General features: G+C 46.4%; 1 protein-coding gene across 3 annotated transcripts in view; it reads left to right on the top strand.

Moving 5' to 3' along the window:
• Positions 1 to 19,062, top strand: part of DYNC2H1 (dynein cytoplasmic 2 heavy chain 1) — a 186,881-nt gene that overhangs the window by 52,521 nt on the left and 115,298 nt on the right. For all 3 annotated transcript variants that reach the window (XM_078856894.1, XM_078856893.1, XM_078856895.1), the window contains 18 exons: positions 136 to 265; positions 1,012 to 1,167; positions 1,719 to 2,008; positions 3,819 to 4,065; positions 4,644 to 4,795; positions 5,160 to 5,304; positions 5,851 to 5,953; positions 6,233 to 6,403; positions 10,000 to 10,124; positions 10,902 to 11,150; positions 11,619 to 11,727; positions 14,149 to 14,262; positions 14,924 to 15,066; positions 15,608 to 15,686; positions 16,068 to 16,222; positions 16,631 to 16,768; positions 17,277 to 17,390; positions 18,158 to 18,318. In XM_078856894.1, the coding sequence (XP_078713020.1) occupies positions 136 to 265; positions 1,012 to 1,167; positions 1,719 to 2,008; positions 3,819 to 4,065; positions 4,644 to 4,795; positions 5,160 to 5,304; positions 5,851 to 5,953; positions 6,233 to 6,403; positions 10,000 to 10,124; positions 10,902 to 11,150; positions 11,619 to 11,727; positions 14,149 to 14,262; positions 14,924 to 15,066; positions 15,608 to 15,686; positions 16,068 to 16,222; positions 16,631 to 16,768; positions 17,277 to 17,390; positions 18,158 to 18,318 (2,781 nt within the window). The remainder of the gene's footprint in view (positions 1 to 135; positions 266 to 1,011; positions 1,168 to 1,718; positions 2,009 to 3,818; positions 4,066 to 4,643; positions 4,796 to 5,159; positions 5,305 to 5,850; positions 5,954 to 6,232; positions 6,404 to 9,999; positions 10,125 to 10,901; positions 11,151 to 11,618; positions 11,728 to 14,148; positions 14,263 to 14,923; positions 15,067 to 15,607; positions 15,687 to 16,067; positions 16,223 to 16,630; positions 16,769 to 17,276; positions 17,391 to 18,157; positions 18,319 to 19,062) is intronic.

The following is a 19,062-nucleotide window of genomic DNA, read 5'->3' as shown; positions in this document are numbered from 1 at the left end:
GAAAATGAAGGTTTCATTCGTGGACTGATTTTAAAGCTTGTTCACAATTGAGAGTTGCATATGTAATCGTTGTACATGGCTCTTTGTGGTTGTGTCCCTATGTACGTCGCTGTCCATGCGGCTGTGTTGTTGTAGTGATGAGGATACAGATGTGCGTGCGCTAGTTGGTTCCTGGCTGAGCCGGCAGGATGAGGCAGTGCGCGATGACCTGGGGGAGTTGATCAATGAGCACTTTTACCGCGCCCTCTCCTGGGTCACCAAGCAGGTGTGCCACTCACGTACACTCACACTCTCCCATCCCCACACATGCTCCCACACACTCACTCGCACACTAGCTCGGCGCACCTTTACCATGCCCTCTCTTGGGTCACCAAGCAGGTGTGACACTCGCATATATACTCACACTCACTTACATTCACATATTCACATTCATACACTCACTCACTTGCACACTAACTCAGTACACAGCAAAATGCTCACTGTAACTGACTTTTGAACTCCATCGATCACTCTCACGTTCGCTCACTCATTTGGTTACTGTTGCATTTGCTCATTCTCACTCACTATCACACTGACTCACTTGATCACTCGATCACTCATATTCTGTCGCTCACTATCTCTCACAACTGATGACTCACAACATTACTCACTTGCTCACTTGCTTACTGTCACATTTGCTTATCTTACACTTGCTCATATGCGCACACTCATTCACTTGGACAGCTATACATATACACAGTGCCTTGCTTGCTCATGCAGATTAAATGATTAGTAGCCGCTTGCCACGCACACATAGTAGTCAATTGCTCGCTGATCGTCACTTGCACAAGTACAGCAGATCACTCACACTAACTTACGCAAACACACACATACATCCAAAAACACACACTAAGTCACTCACTAGCACACCCACACGCAGGCTCGCTCGTCTGGTTGCACACAATCTCTCACTTGTGCAAGTGCAGTCACTCACTCTGACACACGTTTGCCTGTGTGTACCCATGCATGCAGAGTGAGCAGGTGGTGCCGTGCTCGCTAGTGGGAGTGGTGATGAGTGGGCTGTCCCACCTGCACAGCTTTTCTCACCGAACCCACTTTGCCGTAGGACTCGTCCGTGGTCTAGGCGCAAACCTCCCTCCCCGGACACGACTTGACTTTGCTAAAGAGGTGGGCGCGAGGCATATCTAACCCCATGTCTCCCTTCCCCTGTAATCTATTCTATTTCTGCTGCAGCTGCTAGAAGTTCCACATGTGCTGTGATTAAAGCGCATGAATTACTGTGGGAAGATTGCAAAAATCCTGATTGAAGGTCATGCACTTCTGTAATTGGTTTATGTGGGACGTGACCTGAGTTTGTTTCCTGGCCCATGGCTAACGTCACTGGAAAGTGGTGTCTGAACTTTTTTTTTGGTCTTTCCCAAGGTCGACTCAGCTTTAAATGAGTCTGGAATATGTATATATCGGCATCGGTGAGTCATATGGGATTGTTTTTGTGACCTATTCTTCAAGCATAGAGACACATTGGCAAAGAGAGGTATTAAAAAATCTATATATATTTGTTGTCTCTGTGCTGAGGAAGGACCATGGCCTGAAATGTCATTCTGTTATTTATTTTTCTGTAATGGGGCAGTGTTAATGATGAATGCGTTAAGCACTTTTTAGTGACACAAATGGGTGTGTGTGCGTGTCGTTTTGTGTTTGTGGCTCCATGCGAGCAGGTGTTTGGCTGGGTTGGTGAGTCCCTCCCGGATCCTCGTCGTCCCCTCGATGTGTTCGTTTCATCGCTGGCGTCTTCAGAGCCCCCACGGCTCTGCTGCTATGACTCCGACACTGCTTCCGCTGTCGCCAACGCCACAGCTACTGCCACCGATGCGGAGGAGGCATGGGGGCCTCCGCCTGTCGTGCTGACGGCGCACGCGCGACGTGCTCTCGACACTTTCGGGCCCTGGCTCGACGAGCGTCACCCACAGCCGTTCCTGCTCGTTGGGCCCGAGGGCTGCGGCAAGAGGTGAAGGGGCACGCTGAGAGGCCGGTGGGGGCAGCGAGAGTCACAGTGGTGGTGAAGGTGGCGGTGGTGATGAGGCTAGTGGGGGGAGTGTAAGTCGTGATGGTGTGGGTGGTGAGTGTGGTGAAGGTGAGAGTGATGGTGTTGAGTGTGAAGGTGTGGGTGATGAGGGGTGGTTGTAGTGTATGTTGATGTGGGTGAGAATGGTAATGGTGAAGATGATAGTTGGGAGATCGAGAGTAGTCTTGCCTTTATTCAAATCAGGTCATATTTTAATGTAATTCAAAGGTAGAATAAAATAAAATACATGACATGTTTTATACTTAGTAAAAATTGTGATTGTATACAATTTGATATGTATCATAGAAAGAATAGCTTATTAAAAATTGGAGTGGAAGAGATTATCGACATAATGCAGATCAGATGCAACATTGTTCCATGTGTGAGGAGCAGTATGTGTTTTGCTGATCTCGTTCTGTTTCAATTAAAATATTTCAGTTAGGTCGTTTCCAAGAATGTGTTGCTTGGTGACATCACGGTTTAAAAAAGTTGTCATTTTAAACTATTTTCTAAATGTTTTATATTTGCCACTGGAAGGCGCCAGTGAGCATGATGTCATGACAACGTCTTCAGATTTTGAGTGCTGTAAGGAGCAAAGTTGAGACGAACAATTAATTAAATGTTTTATCTGTGCATATAAAATTGACTTGTGGCCCAGAGCTTCATGCCCTGTGCTTAGAATCCACCAACTTAGGTTAGGTTCAGTTAGGACCTTTATTTAAAGTAAGAGCCGATTGAGTCCACAAGTTTTTTGTTTTCCACCATAGGAATCATCATCAGAACTCCGTAAGTCATTTTGGCCTTAAATTAACACCTGAACCTTATGGTGGGACCCCGGGGTCCCGAATAACGGAAGTCAAAATCGTAATTAATTTATTTATTTTTGCCGACTCCGTCCCACCGCGCACATCAATGCCGCGACCCACCTGGCGCGAATCATTCACGACTTAAGTCCTTTATTTGTCATCACGGGATGCATAATACAGTGAAACTGCTCTCTTATCTTCATTATTATTTGTGACCTAACAATGTCTGCAGCCATGATCAATCGATGACAATTCTATTACCTGCAGATATTTAACAGATGAGATGCGTTGCACCATTAATTCCTCCTGTTTGATAATGCTTCTCTTGTCTGTATGCATCTGTGCAGATAGGTTTTTTTTTTGCGGTTAAGCCATAGTCCCCACATACCGCTCGTATCAATGCGGATAAGAGGAGCGGCGACCCACTGCTCTGTAGAGTAACATTGGTATAAACGCTTGTTACAATATGAACAGCGCATTGAAAACGCATACTATTCTCTGTACTGTTTACATAGTGTGTTCACAAATCTACACTGAGAAACACAATGATTGACAGAGGGGTGTAAATATTTTTTTCGATAGTGTATTTAAATATAGGTACTGCTGGTAAGTAGTTTATAGTTTTAAAGGAATAGTTTAACAAGACAACACTTGCCACCATCCTTCAAACCCATTGGTGAAAAAGAGCAAAGTTTTTGTTTACATTATAGTATCATGTTTACGCGAGAGCCGGGGGCTCATGGGACCCCAGGGTCCCGCCATAAGGTTCACCTGATGCAGTGTATAAACATAATCACCAGGGAGGCAAAGGTAGCCAGGAATTATTCTGGCCACACTACTTCCTCTTGTACTATTTTGGCTTAAATAAATGATCTTCACAAACAGCACCTACCCCACAGTCTGTATGGCTACATTTGAGATCTTTCTGTGTGTGTATGTGAGAGCAGCACACTGCTCCGGCAGGCATTCTCGCGGCTGCGCTCGGTGCGTGTGGCCACGGTTCACTGCAGCGCGCAGACAGCGCCGCACCATGTGCTGCAGACATTGGCGCAGGCCTGTGCCCTGGTCAGCAGCGGCTCTGGCCGGGCCCTTCGGCCGCGCGACTGTGAGCGCCTCGTACTGCACCTCAAGGATGTCAACCTTCCACGGCCCGACAAGTGGGGCACTAGTCAGCTGTCGGCCTTCCTGCAGCAGGTGAGACACGGAGTGAATGTGGAGAGGAAGACAAAGAGGGAGAGGAGAATATATATAGAGATAATTAGATAAGTGGGGCACCAGCGTGTCACTTCCCTTCATCGGTGGAAGGTGAAGGCCAAAATAGAGGAATATAGATACTCTAAGGGGTATATGACAGCCTTCTTGCAACAGGCAAAACAACAGGGGGTGGGAGATAGAAGAAGTGAGAGAAAGCTGGGGAAAAGACCAGGGTTCCTATAGTGTGATTGTGAGGAACTATGGTTTAGATTATCCAATAAAACGAAATCTCCATGTGTTTGTAACCTCTTTAATAGTCCTTTGGCCAGAGCAGAAATTGGTACCACCTAAGAAAGCAAAACCTAAGAAGCACCAATTTATTTACATGGCTGATAATAGTGAATTATTTGATGATCCACTCAATTTCAAGTGGTTATCATATAATTCACATTCATTGATCACGTAAAGAAATTGGAACCATTAAAACTATGCCACCTCAGGTAGTACCAGCAAATGAAATATCTGGTGTGGGCTCATAGGATATCACATTGTGTGTGTCGTGATGGTTCTGGATGCAGGTGTTGACGTACCGTGGGTTCTATGACGAGGCACTGGAGTGGGTGGGATTGGAGGGGGTGCAGGTGGTGGCATCCATGACGGCTGGGGGCTCCTCTGGGCGCCACCCACTCTCCCCGCGCCTCTCGTCCATCCTGCGCATAGCATGCATTGAGTGGGTGCTCACACACACACATGTTCGCCCAGCTTCAATCGTTGTCTTGTTAACATGAAGTTAATGGAGACATGACCTGCAGTATATCCGAATCCGTGGTATAATGAGCCGCGTTATATTGGGCTTTTACTCTATATGAGTGTGTTTATCTGTGTGAATGTGTGTATATACGAGTGCGTGTATAAATATTGCCACAAGGGAGACAAAGGTGGTCAGGCATGGTGCTATCACACTTCCTCGTGTGCCGTACCAGCCTTCATACGTGCTCGGTAACAGCACACAACTTTGTCAGGGCTATATGGGGGATCTTTTTCATAGTTGTATGAGTGTATATGTATTAGTGTATGTGCGCTCTGTGGTCCAGCTATCCGGAGGCGGAGGAGCTGCAGGCTGTGTGCTGCGCATATCTGGGCTCAGTGCTGCACGCCGTCGCCCCCGCGCACCCGTTATGGTTGGCCACGGCTTCCGTGAAGAAACTCGCAGGCTCCATGCTCACCCTGTACCAGCAGGTGCTGCCGGCACCTAGCTTGCGCAACAAGCACTGCACACACACACTCCTGACATTCAACCAGCCATACATCTTACCAACAAAGCTTCCGTTTTTTCATTTAATAATCCATCCCACCAATAATGATCAAATCACCCATTCACCTGACTTACAAGCTGTTCATAAATACATCAGACTAACAAGCCATCTATCCATCCATCCATTTAACCATCGATCCAATCAACAATCCATCACCCACACATATCACCAACAATTCATCCATCCATGTCCTTCCATTTATCCTATTATCCATCATCCATCCATCAATCAATTTCCCCATCTATCCATCAGTTTAACCATCCATCTATCAAGTCATCTATCCACCAACCTCTATACTCCTGTCCATCGTAATATCAATCCATTATATTATCTATCTATTCATCCATTATTACATCCCTTACATCCATTTGTATTTGCATACGTTTCTTGTTTATGTTTGAATGTGGATGTATGTATTTGTCTGTGCATGTGTTTTATATGTGATAAAGTGTGTTATTTCTTGTTCCAGGTTCGGGCCAAATTCACTCCTGATGACCACAACCATTACCTCTTCACTCCCCGCAACTTGACCCAGTGGGCACTGGGTCTATTGCGATATGACCCCTCCTCGGGTGAGCAAGACAATACTTTCGTCCACGCACGCAGACACATGAATGCACCAAATACTGCATCTGTTTCGTTCTGTCCCATCTCTGCTCTAATTCTCATCCGTAATGTCTCACATTTGGCCCATTCACACTAAGGCTAAAATTAAGCATCAAATTAGCATGGATCAAAAATAGTCGATTTTTATGACATGCACAACTTAATGTGTGTCGGAATGATTTCAATGGATGAATGAGTGCATGCCTGTTGTTGACTGTGCGGGTATTGTTGGTGGTGGGGGGCAGGGGATCGTGCAAGCTCATCTGCAGACGCTGTGCTGGAGGTCTGGGCGTATGAGTCATGCCGTGAGTTCCGCGATCGCCTGGTCGGCAGTCGTGCAAGGGACACTTTTGACGCTGCCCTGGCCTCTGTGCTGCACTCTGACTGGGGCTCCAACCCACTACCTCAGCTTGCAGGTGCACAGCAACTGTGTGTGAGGACGCATGCACGTGTACGTCTATCTGTGTGTATACGTGTACACATTGTGAAGAGTGGTGTCACAGTATTAGTGCGCTGTGCTCTGACCCCTGGTACCCGGGTTTGAATCGTGGCCACTGTTAATATCAATGTCAAGTGTTATCTGATCAGCACAGCGGTGGCGAGATGTTAACTACCTCCATTGGTACACATGAGGTCGTGGGTTCAATCCCGACCCTAACACCTATATATTTGGAGTTTGCATGTTCTCCCCATGGTCACGTGGATATTTCTCTGGGTCCTCCAGTTTTTGAAAAAGAGCTGTATAGCTCAGTGGGCCTTATTTGGTAAAGTAAAAATAGTTTAATTCTAAATTTGAAGTTTTCGTGACTGCAAGGATGAGGGGACATTTTTTTGTGTTACTCTTTGGTTTTTTCGATAAAGTCACGTAGGTGAACAGATAGAATGAATTCTTAATTCAAAGAGTAAAAATAGTTTATTATAGTTTAGTTTAGTGATCGTTTCTGAGGCCCCTCGTAGATTGGCTCAGCCTTATATGAGTGCCTAGTGCACTGTGTAAACATCATCAGTTTAAAGATAAAGGTCACCAGGAGTGGTATTTGCCAAACCACCCACTCGTGCACTGTGCTGGGCTTAATAGGTACTTCGTGCTTGCTCAAACCGCCAATGTTAAGCTATATGGGGCTCTCCTTAGCTGCCCTAAGGCTCGTTAGGGCAAGTCCCTGGTTGCTGTGGTGTTGATGTCTCTTCTCTCCCATATATCGGTGCTTTGACCTCCTTCCACCCTCCTTTTTTTTCCTAAGGTTTTTTTTCTGTTTGCATAAAGAATCTTGATATTAGATTGCAATTTGACAGTACAGAAATCCCTCGCCCACCACGGGGGTCAGGTTCCTGGAAAAGTCCATTCTAGGCAAATCCGCAGTTGGTAAAATACAGAGCCTATGGGAAATAAGGGGTTAGGGGAACCACTTCTGTGGTCAGACTCGTCATAGTATAACTAAGTTTCCAATTTCTTCACTAAATATGAATAAAATACAGTATATTACTCAACAACATAATAAAGCATAAATAAACATGACATTAACTTTCATACCTTGAAAATTGAGAGTTCCAAAATTACCAAGATGACGATGTCAGTGATAATAACGATGACAATGAGATGATGGGGGGAAGGGGTGGTTAGAAGCAGGAGGGGCTCAGCTCACCCACCCCTTCTTCCTACGGGTCATCAATGACAGATGAGTGGACAGACAAGGAGGCAGGTGGGAAGACAGGCACAGAGACAGGCACAGACGAGGAGACAGGCACAGTGGCACTACTGCCTAGATCTTTGGTGCTTGTGACTGGATCGGTGGTGCTGGTGACTGGACCGGCGGTGCTGGTTCTTTTCTTAAAAAAAATAGGATGGATAGCAAAACAGAAGAAAAATATCCAGTTGCGATGTGATGCGGTCTATGTGCTGCGAGAATCACAATAAAACAGAGAGACAGCTGATAAACTACGCAGCGCCACAGGTGGCACAGTAGTGTGGAGGAGAACCGTTGCCCAGCAAAATATGTAAATGCGTGTTACAGACCCGCACTTACCCTTGGATACTCAAATTTTGCAGGCTGTGGTTGGTAAATTTGTATACAGATATTAAACCGTGTATACATGAATTCCGCAGTTGGTAAGGGATCGCTGTATATACAATTGTATATACGGGAGACCCTTAAATATTGTGGGTGTATCAATCGCACCTCAACCTTTGCCATGCAAGCATTCTGCGGATAAAGACAAAGAGCCCCCATATAGGCTATTTACAGACTGTTGGGGCAAGTGCTATTAGCGAGCACCTATGAAGGTCGGCAGGGGTGAGTGACCAGCACCATGCTCAGCCGCCTTTGTCTTCCCAAAGGCGATGTTTACGCATCGTGCCAGGTACTCATTTGAAGCTAAGTCAACCTCGGGGAGGTCCAGGACCGAATCAGATAATCGTCACTGGTGTTGGACATGAGCTGGAATCGAACTCGGGTAACCAGGTTTGTAGCGCAGCATGCTAACCGTTACAATAATGCGATCAAAAACACACTTACCTGCTTTGGATCATCATCGGTAAGTATAGTATTTATTCAGAATTTATCATACTATTTATTATCTAGGAATGTTTATTGTATAGGGTTTTACATGTTTATTATTATTTAGTTTATATATACAGTACAGTACGTATGTCGATTGTGATGCGTATATTTTTGTTTGCTATGTATCTAACCCCATCATTTAGGTACGGCTTAAGTATTGAATATCACAGTTTTGGCTTTTGCGCCACTTTTCAAGAACGTAACCCCCACGATATTCGAGAGTCTCCTGTACAATAAAATTCTAATTTGTTCTATGGTTATGTGGGGGATCTTACACAACAATTGGACCATTGAACAATAGATTGGACAATGCATCGTGCAGCTTGTGGTTTATTATTTAGTGTAACCTCGTACATTTAGATTTTAGTCTTGGCTCTTCCCCACACCTCCGATTAGCATGGTTGGTTATGTACATTGCGAAATAATTTCAATGTAGTAATTAGCACGATCCCTAGTTTAGACAAATAGGCTGATAATATAAACTGGTCTGAATACAGGTATTCCCCAATTTACAAACGCACATGCACAAGTGTCTGCCTGTTTGGGGAGCGGTAGTAAAACAGTTAGCATGCTGCGCTACTAACCCGGCGACCCGAGTTCGATTTCTGCTCACAACCAACACCAGTGACGATTATCTGAATGGGTCCTGGACCTCCCCTAGGTGACGCAGCCTGAAATGAGTACTTGGAACGGTGTAAACATCACCACTGGGTAGTCAAAGGTGGCCCGGCGTGGTGCTGGCCACCTACCCCCTTGTGTTTGTTGTGGCCTGCATCGGCGCTTCTCAGGAACAGCACTTGCCTCAACAGTGTGTTCAGCCTATATGGGGGATCGTCGTCGTTGTTGTTGTTGTGAGTGTGTGCGTGCGTGCGCGCGCGTGTGAAATTGTGGGGACTCATTACAACTCCCCTTTCTATAAATAATCTGGCATCAGGTAAGTGAAAATAATCCAGATTTTTATTTATTTATGTTACTTTATTTTAATATACGATATTTATTACAGTATCATTTGCAGATGTACAACATTTCTTCTTATTTATGAGTTAAACAATGCTTTCCTGTTTTGTTGAACCATAACACAGAATTATAACACTCCATTTAAATAAGTCAAATTTAGTATTCTGACTTACGAACCGTTCGACTTATGAACGGGACTCGGGAACGAAACCCATTTGTAAGTTGGACACTGCCCGTATGCTATAATAACAAAAAATCTACGTTTTGGGAAATGGCCATTCTTCACAGCACATAGAGAGGACAGCGAGGTAGGGACTATATGAGACCGAATATGCTAAGGTTCACTGCTTAAAATGAATAATTTGTGTAATACAACATGTTGGAGGCTAAACTTGCTGATCAAGCATTTCCCTGGATGTGTCACTACTATATGGGTTCTGCCAGCCTTAATTGGTGCATGCTAACACCTCTGCTTCTGTGTGTGTGGGTGTTCTCAGACGCATACTACGTGACGTGGGGCGCACACCACTTGTCTGTGAGTGCTCCAGGGCAGCCGCTGCCGCAGCACGGCAAACCGCTGGGACGGCTGTCATCTTCTGACCTGAAGAGCGTTATCAAGAAGGCATGTACACAACGACAAAGATCCCCCGTATAGCCTTAACAGACTGTAGGGGCAAGTGCTGTTAGCGGGCACTTGCCCCTACACCGGCACGGCACACTAGGGGGTGGGTGGCCAGCATCACATATACAACAACAGCCACGATTCGCCACTAACTGGTGGTGACGTCACCACGGCGCCTGTGCCAGACCAGGTGCACTTTGAGGCCACGTACCACACAAACAATCTCATACATACACACAAACCCACTCATACATTTACTCTAATTCTCCAATATTAAGAGCTTCAATAAGAAGATGATCCACCTTCAATAGCTGTTCTAGGTATCTATACTCTCCTGTGTTTTCCAGTTGTGTCCCTCTGTCAGATATATCCAGTTGTTCAGCAGACTTCGTGTGCACAAAGATAAGAATAAGGAAATGCAGTTTCCTTATTCCCAGTGTGCAACCAACACTAGAACCACCGAGTCTGATACCAACCAGTTCCCAGGGTGGCCACAGCTTTGGTGTTAGTCGTGATGGGTAGTCATGGGACTAGCCAGGATGAAAATTATAATACTCCTATTGCTGCTGCTATTTATAATGGTCTTGAAGCTACTGAAAATGCTGCTGCTAACGGTCATGCTCCAACTGTTAACAGTGTTGTTGTTGATGATCGTCATGATGATAGCTCTCTAAAAATAGAGGCATTTTTTGGGTAAAGAATAGGCAACATTATTATGTGTAAAGTATATATCTGTGTGTATGTGTGCTTGTGTCTATGTGTGTGTCCCAATACCAGGGCCTCGTGCACTTTGCCCGTGAGTACCGCCCACTGCGGCTGCTGCTCTTCCCGGAGCTGCTGGCGGCGGTGGCACGAGCGGAGCGTGTGTTGTCACGCCCCGGGGGCTCCCTGTTGCTCGCCGGGCCCAGTGGCGTTGGGCGCCGCACGGCCGCCACCCTTGCCGCCTCCATGCATGGCCTTTCCCTCCTCTCGCCCCGTGTCTCCCGCACCTATGGCTCCAAGCAATTCCGTGGCGACGTAAAAGGGGTGAGGAGGGCCCACTGGCTACGGACCAAGTTACACAAATCCCAGAAATGCAATGGATTATCATAATTCGGGAATGTAATTCTTTTACAGAATCGCTACTTTTTGTGGTCTGATTTTGACCACGTCTGTATTGTTTCTCATTTTACTTTGCTCAACCTTGCAATTAAATGCATATATAATGAGCGTCTCATGATATAAGAGACATAGGTGAGGTGGTAGTTATATAGACAAGGTTTTGGAGGTGATGTGGTGTAGTGGTAATGTGGTGAAAGTAATAATAGATGTGGTGTTGGTGGTGATGGTGGTTGTAGATTTGGTGATGGAGGCTGCTGCCCAATTGCTCCTTTGATTAGGGAGACATGTCTACTTTGACTCCACTGTTGCTTTGTATGTTTGATTGTGCAGAATTGTACAAATGTTCATTTGTGTGCTTATAATCTGTACATGTGTGCATGCATGTGAGAGTAGTTGATGCAGCAGGCCGGTGTCGAGGGCCTGCAGGTGGGCTTGCTGCTAGAAGATTTCCAGATGCTGTCACCTGAGTTTCTTGAGATCGTCAACAGCCTGCTTTCATCAGGTGCAGCAGAGATAAACCCTGATCTTTACACAAAGAGGCCTCACTTCTCACCACCATCGCCATCCCCTTCAGCATGACCCAGTTGGTGTTCTGTGGGTTCTCACTTGTTCTAAATGTTGGGGTGTTCTCTGTGTGTGCTTTATTAACCTGGTCAAGGCTTGCGATACCATCAGTACGCCAGGGCTCTGGCTTGCTATTCGTGCTTTCGAGGTCCCTGACTTCTATGCGCACAATCATTAAGGACCTTCATGATGGTGGGTAGGCTCGGGTAACATTGCGTGGCCGGGAGTCAGAGCCATTCCTGTTCACGTTGGGATTCAACAGGGATGCCGTCTGGCTCCCACATTATTTAACATCATCTTCGACCATGTAGTTCGAGAAGTCTTCCATGGCTGTACTACTAGAATGTATCAAGGTCAAGGGATGGCTCCCTACTGGTCAACCATGTTATGTACGCTGATGATCTGATGGTTATTGCTCACACTGAGGAGTTGGAGATTCTGCTCCTGCACCTGGAGCATGCCACTAGGTGGGGCCTTAGCATCAGTGCCACCAATAATAAGCACCTGCCTAGCTATTTTGTATCATCCAATACTCCACCCTCTAAACTCCCCATGAGTGATGGGATAGTTGTGGAGAGAATGGAGAAGCTTCCGTACCTGGGTAATGTGCTAATGCAACCTTTGGTTTGGTAGCAGAGATCTCACTCCAAATCAGCCGAATGGCATTATCTTTTTGTCATCTGCGTAACGCTGTGTGGAAGTTACTTGGTCTATCGCTCCACATGCAGTTCCGGGTCATGCCCTCACATTTTTGCTTGGAAAACATGGTCCCCTCTAATGGAATATCTATGCCGATTTGAAACTTTAAGGCTGGTCTGCCTATGGTCGATCCTGGGTTTAACCAAGCTGGATTGTGTGAGGAGCTCACATATCCTTGAAAGATCTAGACACATTCCCATCAGTGAGCTCCTCTGGTGGGCAAGGCTGTGTTGGCTGGGTCACGTAGCCTGCATACCCAGCCACCGCATGCCCAAGTAGATTCTGTTTAGTCGGATAGAGGGGGCTAAACTGGCATGGCACAGGATGGAGAAGAGATGGACTGATGCGATACAGGAGGATGCGGAGCTTCGTGGACTTACCGACGACTGGTACCAGCGGTGTCAAGATCGGCTTATATGCAGGAGGCTCGTGAATGACACTCCTGAGGTAGTCGCCCTCCAATAATAGTGGAGGGCAGAGGAGTGACACTCAAAACAATGAGCGGAGCACCGAGTGGCTAAAATACAGCAAGTTGGCACAGTAGGGGGCACAGGTAGTGCATCTGCCAGTCATCTCCGTCAACCCATGGCACCTGCTTCTATCCCGTAACCTGTCAGCGAGCCTTTCAAAACTTAATGTGGCCTCGGAGTGCACCCGTCCTGGCACAAGCGCCATGGTGATGTCACCGCCACTTAGTGGTGAATGGCTGCTGTTGTTGTGTGTGTGACGAATGGGGAGCGGTGGTGTAGCGGTTAGTATACTGCGCTATGAACCCAGTGACCCGGGTTTGATTCCCGCTCATGGCCAACACCAGTGACGAATATCTGAACCGGTCCTGGGCCTCCTCTAGGTCGACTCAGCCTGGTGCGGTGTGTAAACATCACCATAGGGAAGACAAAGGTGATCAAGCGTGGTGCTGGCCACCCACCCCCTCGTGTGCCGTGCCAGCCCTCATAGGTGCTCGCTAACAACACTTGCCCCAACAGTTTGTTCAGGCTATAGAAAGGATCTTCATCTTTGTATGAACAGAGGGTGAGGGTCCCTCTGGCTGGACCTTCATGATGATAGGCAAACCTAGGTAATGCTACATGGCCAGGCGTCAGAGCCATTCCCTGTTCATCTTGAAATGTGACAGGGGTGTCCTATACCTTCTACATTATCTAAAATCTGTTTTTATTGTGTAGTTTGTGAAGCCATCCATTGATGTACAATCTGGTAATGATATAATGGGAGGCTGATAGATGTTTAGATTCATTAAAGGGATGACTCCCGAATGGTCAAACATTATGTTTGCTGATGACCATGCAATTTCTGCTCATTCTGTAGTTGCAGCTTTCTACAACGAGATGGGGCCTCACCATGAGCGCCACTTAAAGTACACCTGCCTGGGGTATCTTGCATCATCTATGAAGCCCGTGCACTGAATTTGACTTTCGGCCGCAGCTAACATCATTGGTGAATGATATATGATTTGGTCCTGGACCTCGACTCGGTTGACTGAACCTCAATAAGAACTTGGTGCAGTGTGTAAACATTAAAGCACCCCCTAGTGTGCCGTATTGGCCTTCATAGGTGCTGACTAATATGACTTGCTCCAACAGTATGTTAAGTCTATATGGGAAATATTTGTGTATGTATGTGTGTGTGTTTGCGAGTATAGGCGAGGTACCCGGGCTGTTCTCCCCAGAGGAGTTGGAGCCCCTGCTGGCACCGCTGAGGGAGTCGGCTTCACAAGACGGATTCACAGGGCCCATCTACAACTACTTCACACGCCGTGCGCATTCACTCGGACTCGCATACAAAACAAACAGCCTCCATATAGCCTTCAACAGACTTTTCGGGAAAATGCTGTTAGCGAGCACCTATCAAGGTCGCAATGGCACACAAGAGGTTCCGATATAGCACCAATAAACATCAGCACTGCACACAGGACTGGTTCAGATATTCGTCATCGATTATGGCCATTGGCGGGAATCAAACTTGGGTCACTGTATTTGTATTGCAGCACACTAACCACTACATTACTGCTCCTCGCCGCCTACACACGCAACAGCAACAACCGCCATTCACCACTAAGTGGAGGCGACATCACGACTGTGTTTGTGCCAGGCTAGGTGCACTTTGGGCCACATGAAGTGTCGAAGACTTGCGAGCAGGAGGGCATGGGACAGACTCAGTTGCCATGGATTTACTAAGATGACTGGCAGATGCACCACTTGTGCTCCCTACTGTGCCGCACATACACTCACCAATACACGCTCGCATATATATACAAAGACTTATGCTTTAAAGGCTCTTCGGGAAAGTGTTGTTAGCAAGCACTCTATGCCTGGTAACGCACACAAGATGTTGTGACATTTTAGGCCTTTGGGCTTGTGCTCAGCAAACTGTGTTTTAAATTGTATTTATTAATGTTAACTTGTTTGCTCGTCCAGGAGTGCAGCAGAACCTCCACGTGGTCCTGGTCATGGACTACACGCACCCTGACTTCACGCTCAAGTGCGACAGTAACCCCGCGCTCGTCAAGCGCTGCGCCGTGCTCTGGATGGACGGCTGGTCCAAGCAGACCATGCTTAAGGCATTACCCCATCCCCTCACCCCTCAGTCCTCAACTGTGAATGATGAACCCTAAGCAAACATTCGAAGCTCACTACCTGAACCCTTTATCCGTGATCACAAACACATTTCTTATTTCAATGCATTTCACGATGGTTTTTACATGAAGAAAGGATGTGCAAATTATTAGATCAATGGGTAAGAGTATGGATTTTACATTTTTAAGGTAACCATGGTAAAGTATGGTTCTACAACCCCACAACATGGAACTGGTACCTAAAAACACAGGGCCCAATCTGCAGCAGCTCTGGTTCTATCAGCCATATACAACAGAAGCAAGCTGGATTTCGGAAAGGGGTTTCTACCATTGAACACATACATACTTTCAGATTCTATAAAAGGCAAAAGAATGTACCACCATTCCTGGCTTTTGTGAGTGTCTATGTGCGTTTGAGAGTGTTAGCTAACATTACACGCGCTTACGGTCCTGTAAAGCAAATATCTTGTGATTCGATCAGCCATCCGGGTTATATAGAGGATTTCTGTTGTTTGCCGTTTGTCAGATCCCTGAGATGATGTTGAGTGAGGAAGAGGAAATCGGATCCGACGAGAAGGCCAAGGAGCGGCTAGGAAAGCTTCCAGGTAATTTCTACGCACCCCCCATACACAGACGAATATGAGCACACTGTGTGTGGGAGTGCATATGCGCCACCGTGGCGAGATGTTAAATACCTCGCCTGGTATACAGGAGGTAGTGTGTCTGATCCCGAACCTGCTGCCTGTATATTTGGCGTTTGCATGTTCTCTGCATGATCACATGTTTTTTTCTCCAGGTTCTCTGGGTTTTTCCTCCACATTGGGAAACATGCGTTTAGAGTATTTGGCTGCTATTTGTGGCCAGATTGCTTCTGAGAAAAAGAGCTGTATAGCTCAGTTGGCCTTACCTGGTAATATAAAATTATAACTTTGTTTACTTCAATAGTTTAAATATATGTGTATGTGTGCATGTGCGTGCGCATACAGGAGGTTCGGAGCTGACCCGTGCGTTCTTGCACGTGCACGAATCCTGTGCGGCGCTTGGTGCCACACCGCGCCGATACCTGGCCTTTGTGCAGCGCTACCAGCATGTGCTGACTCACACCTCCACTGCACTCATACATCGCAAAGGGCACCTGCAGGTGGGTGTTTAACAACACTATCACCACCATCGTCATCAGTAACACCATGATCGTAAAAAACCACCATCATCACCACCACCACCACCACCACTCACAACAACTGTGAATCTGCACGAGGCCCAATTTCAACTTCTATGTCGATGCATTTTTTATGAAGACATGGTTACCAGCAGGGAGGTGCAAGTACTTTGTGCTCAGTTTTTAAAAGAACTAGGATGAGTGGGGGCCCTCTTCACCACTTTAATTGCCTGTCAAAGACTGTAGCTCTCTGCAATTGGCAGCAAGTACCAGGGGATAATGCTAAATTGAAGACTGACATCAGTGTCGATTTGGATTATGAAAAAGATTTTTAAGGTAAGAACAAAATATTCTGTAAATATAAGTGTGTATGTGCGTGCCTGTGCTCAGGCGGGTGTGTCAAAGCTGACAGAGGCTCGCACCCTGGTGGATGAGCTCAAGGGACGTGCGGCTGAACAGAGCACGCTCCTCGCAGAAAAACGAGCAGACGCTGACCAGGCACTCAGAGACATCACAACCTCCATGCAGGTCTGCATACCTCTTCCTCCTCAGCCACCTCCTTACAACCACCTCACAGTCCCCTCCCAGCCACCTCCTTACATACACTTCACACACCTCCTCAACAACCCCCTCAACACCTCCTCTGCTTTTTGAGAGCAAGTTTCAGGATGAATGTCTTCTAACTTGGCTCCAGGAGAAGAGTTGTCATCATAATAATTTTTAGACTTGACTCCAGGAGGATGGATTCCAGTATCATTGTCTTGAGATCTGGCTCTTGGAGACAGTGTTTTAGGATCGTTGTCTTTCGAATTGATTCTAAGAGACCAGGTTTAATGGGCAATGTTTTGAGGCTTGGCTTGCAGATAATGGGTTTACAGGCAGTGTCTTCAGATTGAACTCCAAGAAACCAGGTTTCAGGGTCAGCGTCTTGAGACTCAGCTCACAAATTCACTCCGCGCACGACATGAAGCTGTGGTTTAGTTTGGGATGGAAGGAGGGAGCATGTGCATTAAAGCAGTTGGTTTGGTGTGGTCAGAACGTGAGTGTGCAGAAGGCTGAGATGGAGCGTCTGCAGGAGACAATTTTGCAGGAGGCTGTTCTGATTGAGCAGCGCAAGTGCGCGATCGATTTGGAACTCGCTGAAGTGCAGGTGCCTCTTGCTCAAACACAAGCATGAGACAGTTCTCTGTTGCTCAACAATGTATGATGCAGTGCGATATGATACATCGCTGACAATGCTCTATCACACAATGCATAACACTCCTGTACAATATAACTCCATTCTGTATCGTGCAAAATGTCACGACATTTATATATTGGTATACAATGTCTATGGGACTTTTTTGCCAGTAAAACCTAGTCTTCTTTTTCATAATTGTTAAGATGTTCAAACACCAAATAGACACCTATCACAAGGCATCAAGTCTGTACTAACCACACATGCTTGTGTTTGCATGTTTTACCACAAGCATGTGTGGTTAATACAGACTTGATCCCTTATGATAGGGGTCTATTTGGTGTTTGAAAATATTAACATCTCTATTATTGCTGGAAAGGGTAAAGCCTCTACATTTTTTCATCATTGGTATATAATGTAAAAAAAAAACTGCTGCAAATGATACAGCACTCTACGATAAAACACTCTCTTTTTCTGTGTATGCGTTCCCTCCCCTTGCATCAGCGTGCCTCATATGTCCCTGTTTCTCCCCATCATTCCACGTGTCCTTGTTGATCCCCAAACTCTATCATATCTCCTCTTGCCTCTCTATATCTCCGTACGTCTCCTCGCATCTCATCATGCCTCTTCGTGCCTCTCTTTACTGATCCCTGAATGTTTGTGTGCCTCATTGTGCCTACTCATAAATCTGTGCTCTTTCCTATTCCTCCCCATGCCTCGTTGTGCCTCTCTGTTTCTAGCCTCTGGTGGATGAGGCCAAGCAAGCAGTTGGCAGCATCAGACCGGAATCACTTTCTGAAATCCGCTCCCTGAGGATGCCCCCTGACATAATTCGTGACATTCTAGAGGGTGTGCTGAGGCTTATGGGAACCTTTGACACATCCTGGGTCAGCATGAAGAGGTGAGAGTGTATGTATACACAGGTGTGTGTTTATGTGTGAGTATATCTACAGGGATAATAGACTTTAACATAATACTAGTTCCACTAATCTGTGCATGTGTTTGTGTTGTGCATGCTTGCGTATGTGTGTATATTAATGTGTGCATGGTTGCCAGTGTATTGTTGCATGTATGTGGGTGCTTGAGCATGCGTTTATGTGCACATATGCATGCCCATGCGTGCATACGTTTGTGTGCATTATTGCCTATGCATGTATGCTTGCCAATGTGCGTGTGCATGTGCGTGTATATGTGCACCCTTGCATGTGAATAAATGTGCCTGTCTGCAAGCATGTTTGTGTCTATGCGTGATTGCCCGTACATGTGTGTGTTTATTTTTACTCGTGGAGAGCGGTGGCACAGTGGTTAGTGTACTGCACTACAAACACAGTAACGCAGTTTTTTCCTGCTCACAGCCAACATTGGTTATGAATATCTGAATCAGTCCAGGTGCATCTGGTGCAGTGTGTATACATGAGCACTGGAGGGACAAATGTGGCCCGGTATAATTTTGGTCAGCCAGCCCCTCGTGTGCTATGCCGACCTTAATAGGTGCTTGCTAACCACACTTTCCCCAACAGTCTGTTAAAGCTTCCATAGGGGAACTTTGTCTTCATCTTTGTCTTATCTGGGTATATGTGCTTTCCTGTCTCTGCTTGCACGTGTGCTGCTCACCGGTGTGTGCGTGCTCACCGGTGTGTGCGTG

Source organism: Lampetra fluviatilis, chromosome 5, assembly GCF_964198595.1.
Source record: "Lampetra fluviatilis chromosome 5, kcLamFluv1.1, whole genome shotgun sequence".
Taxonomy (NCBI): Eukaryota; Metazoa; Chordata; class Hyperoartia; order Petromyzontiformes; family Petromyzontidae; genus Lampetra; species Lampetra fluviatilis.
Note: the sequence above shows the minus strand (reverse complement) of the source record. Positions and strands in the feature narration are given on the sequence as shown.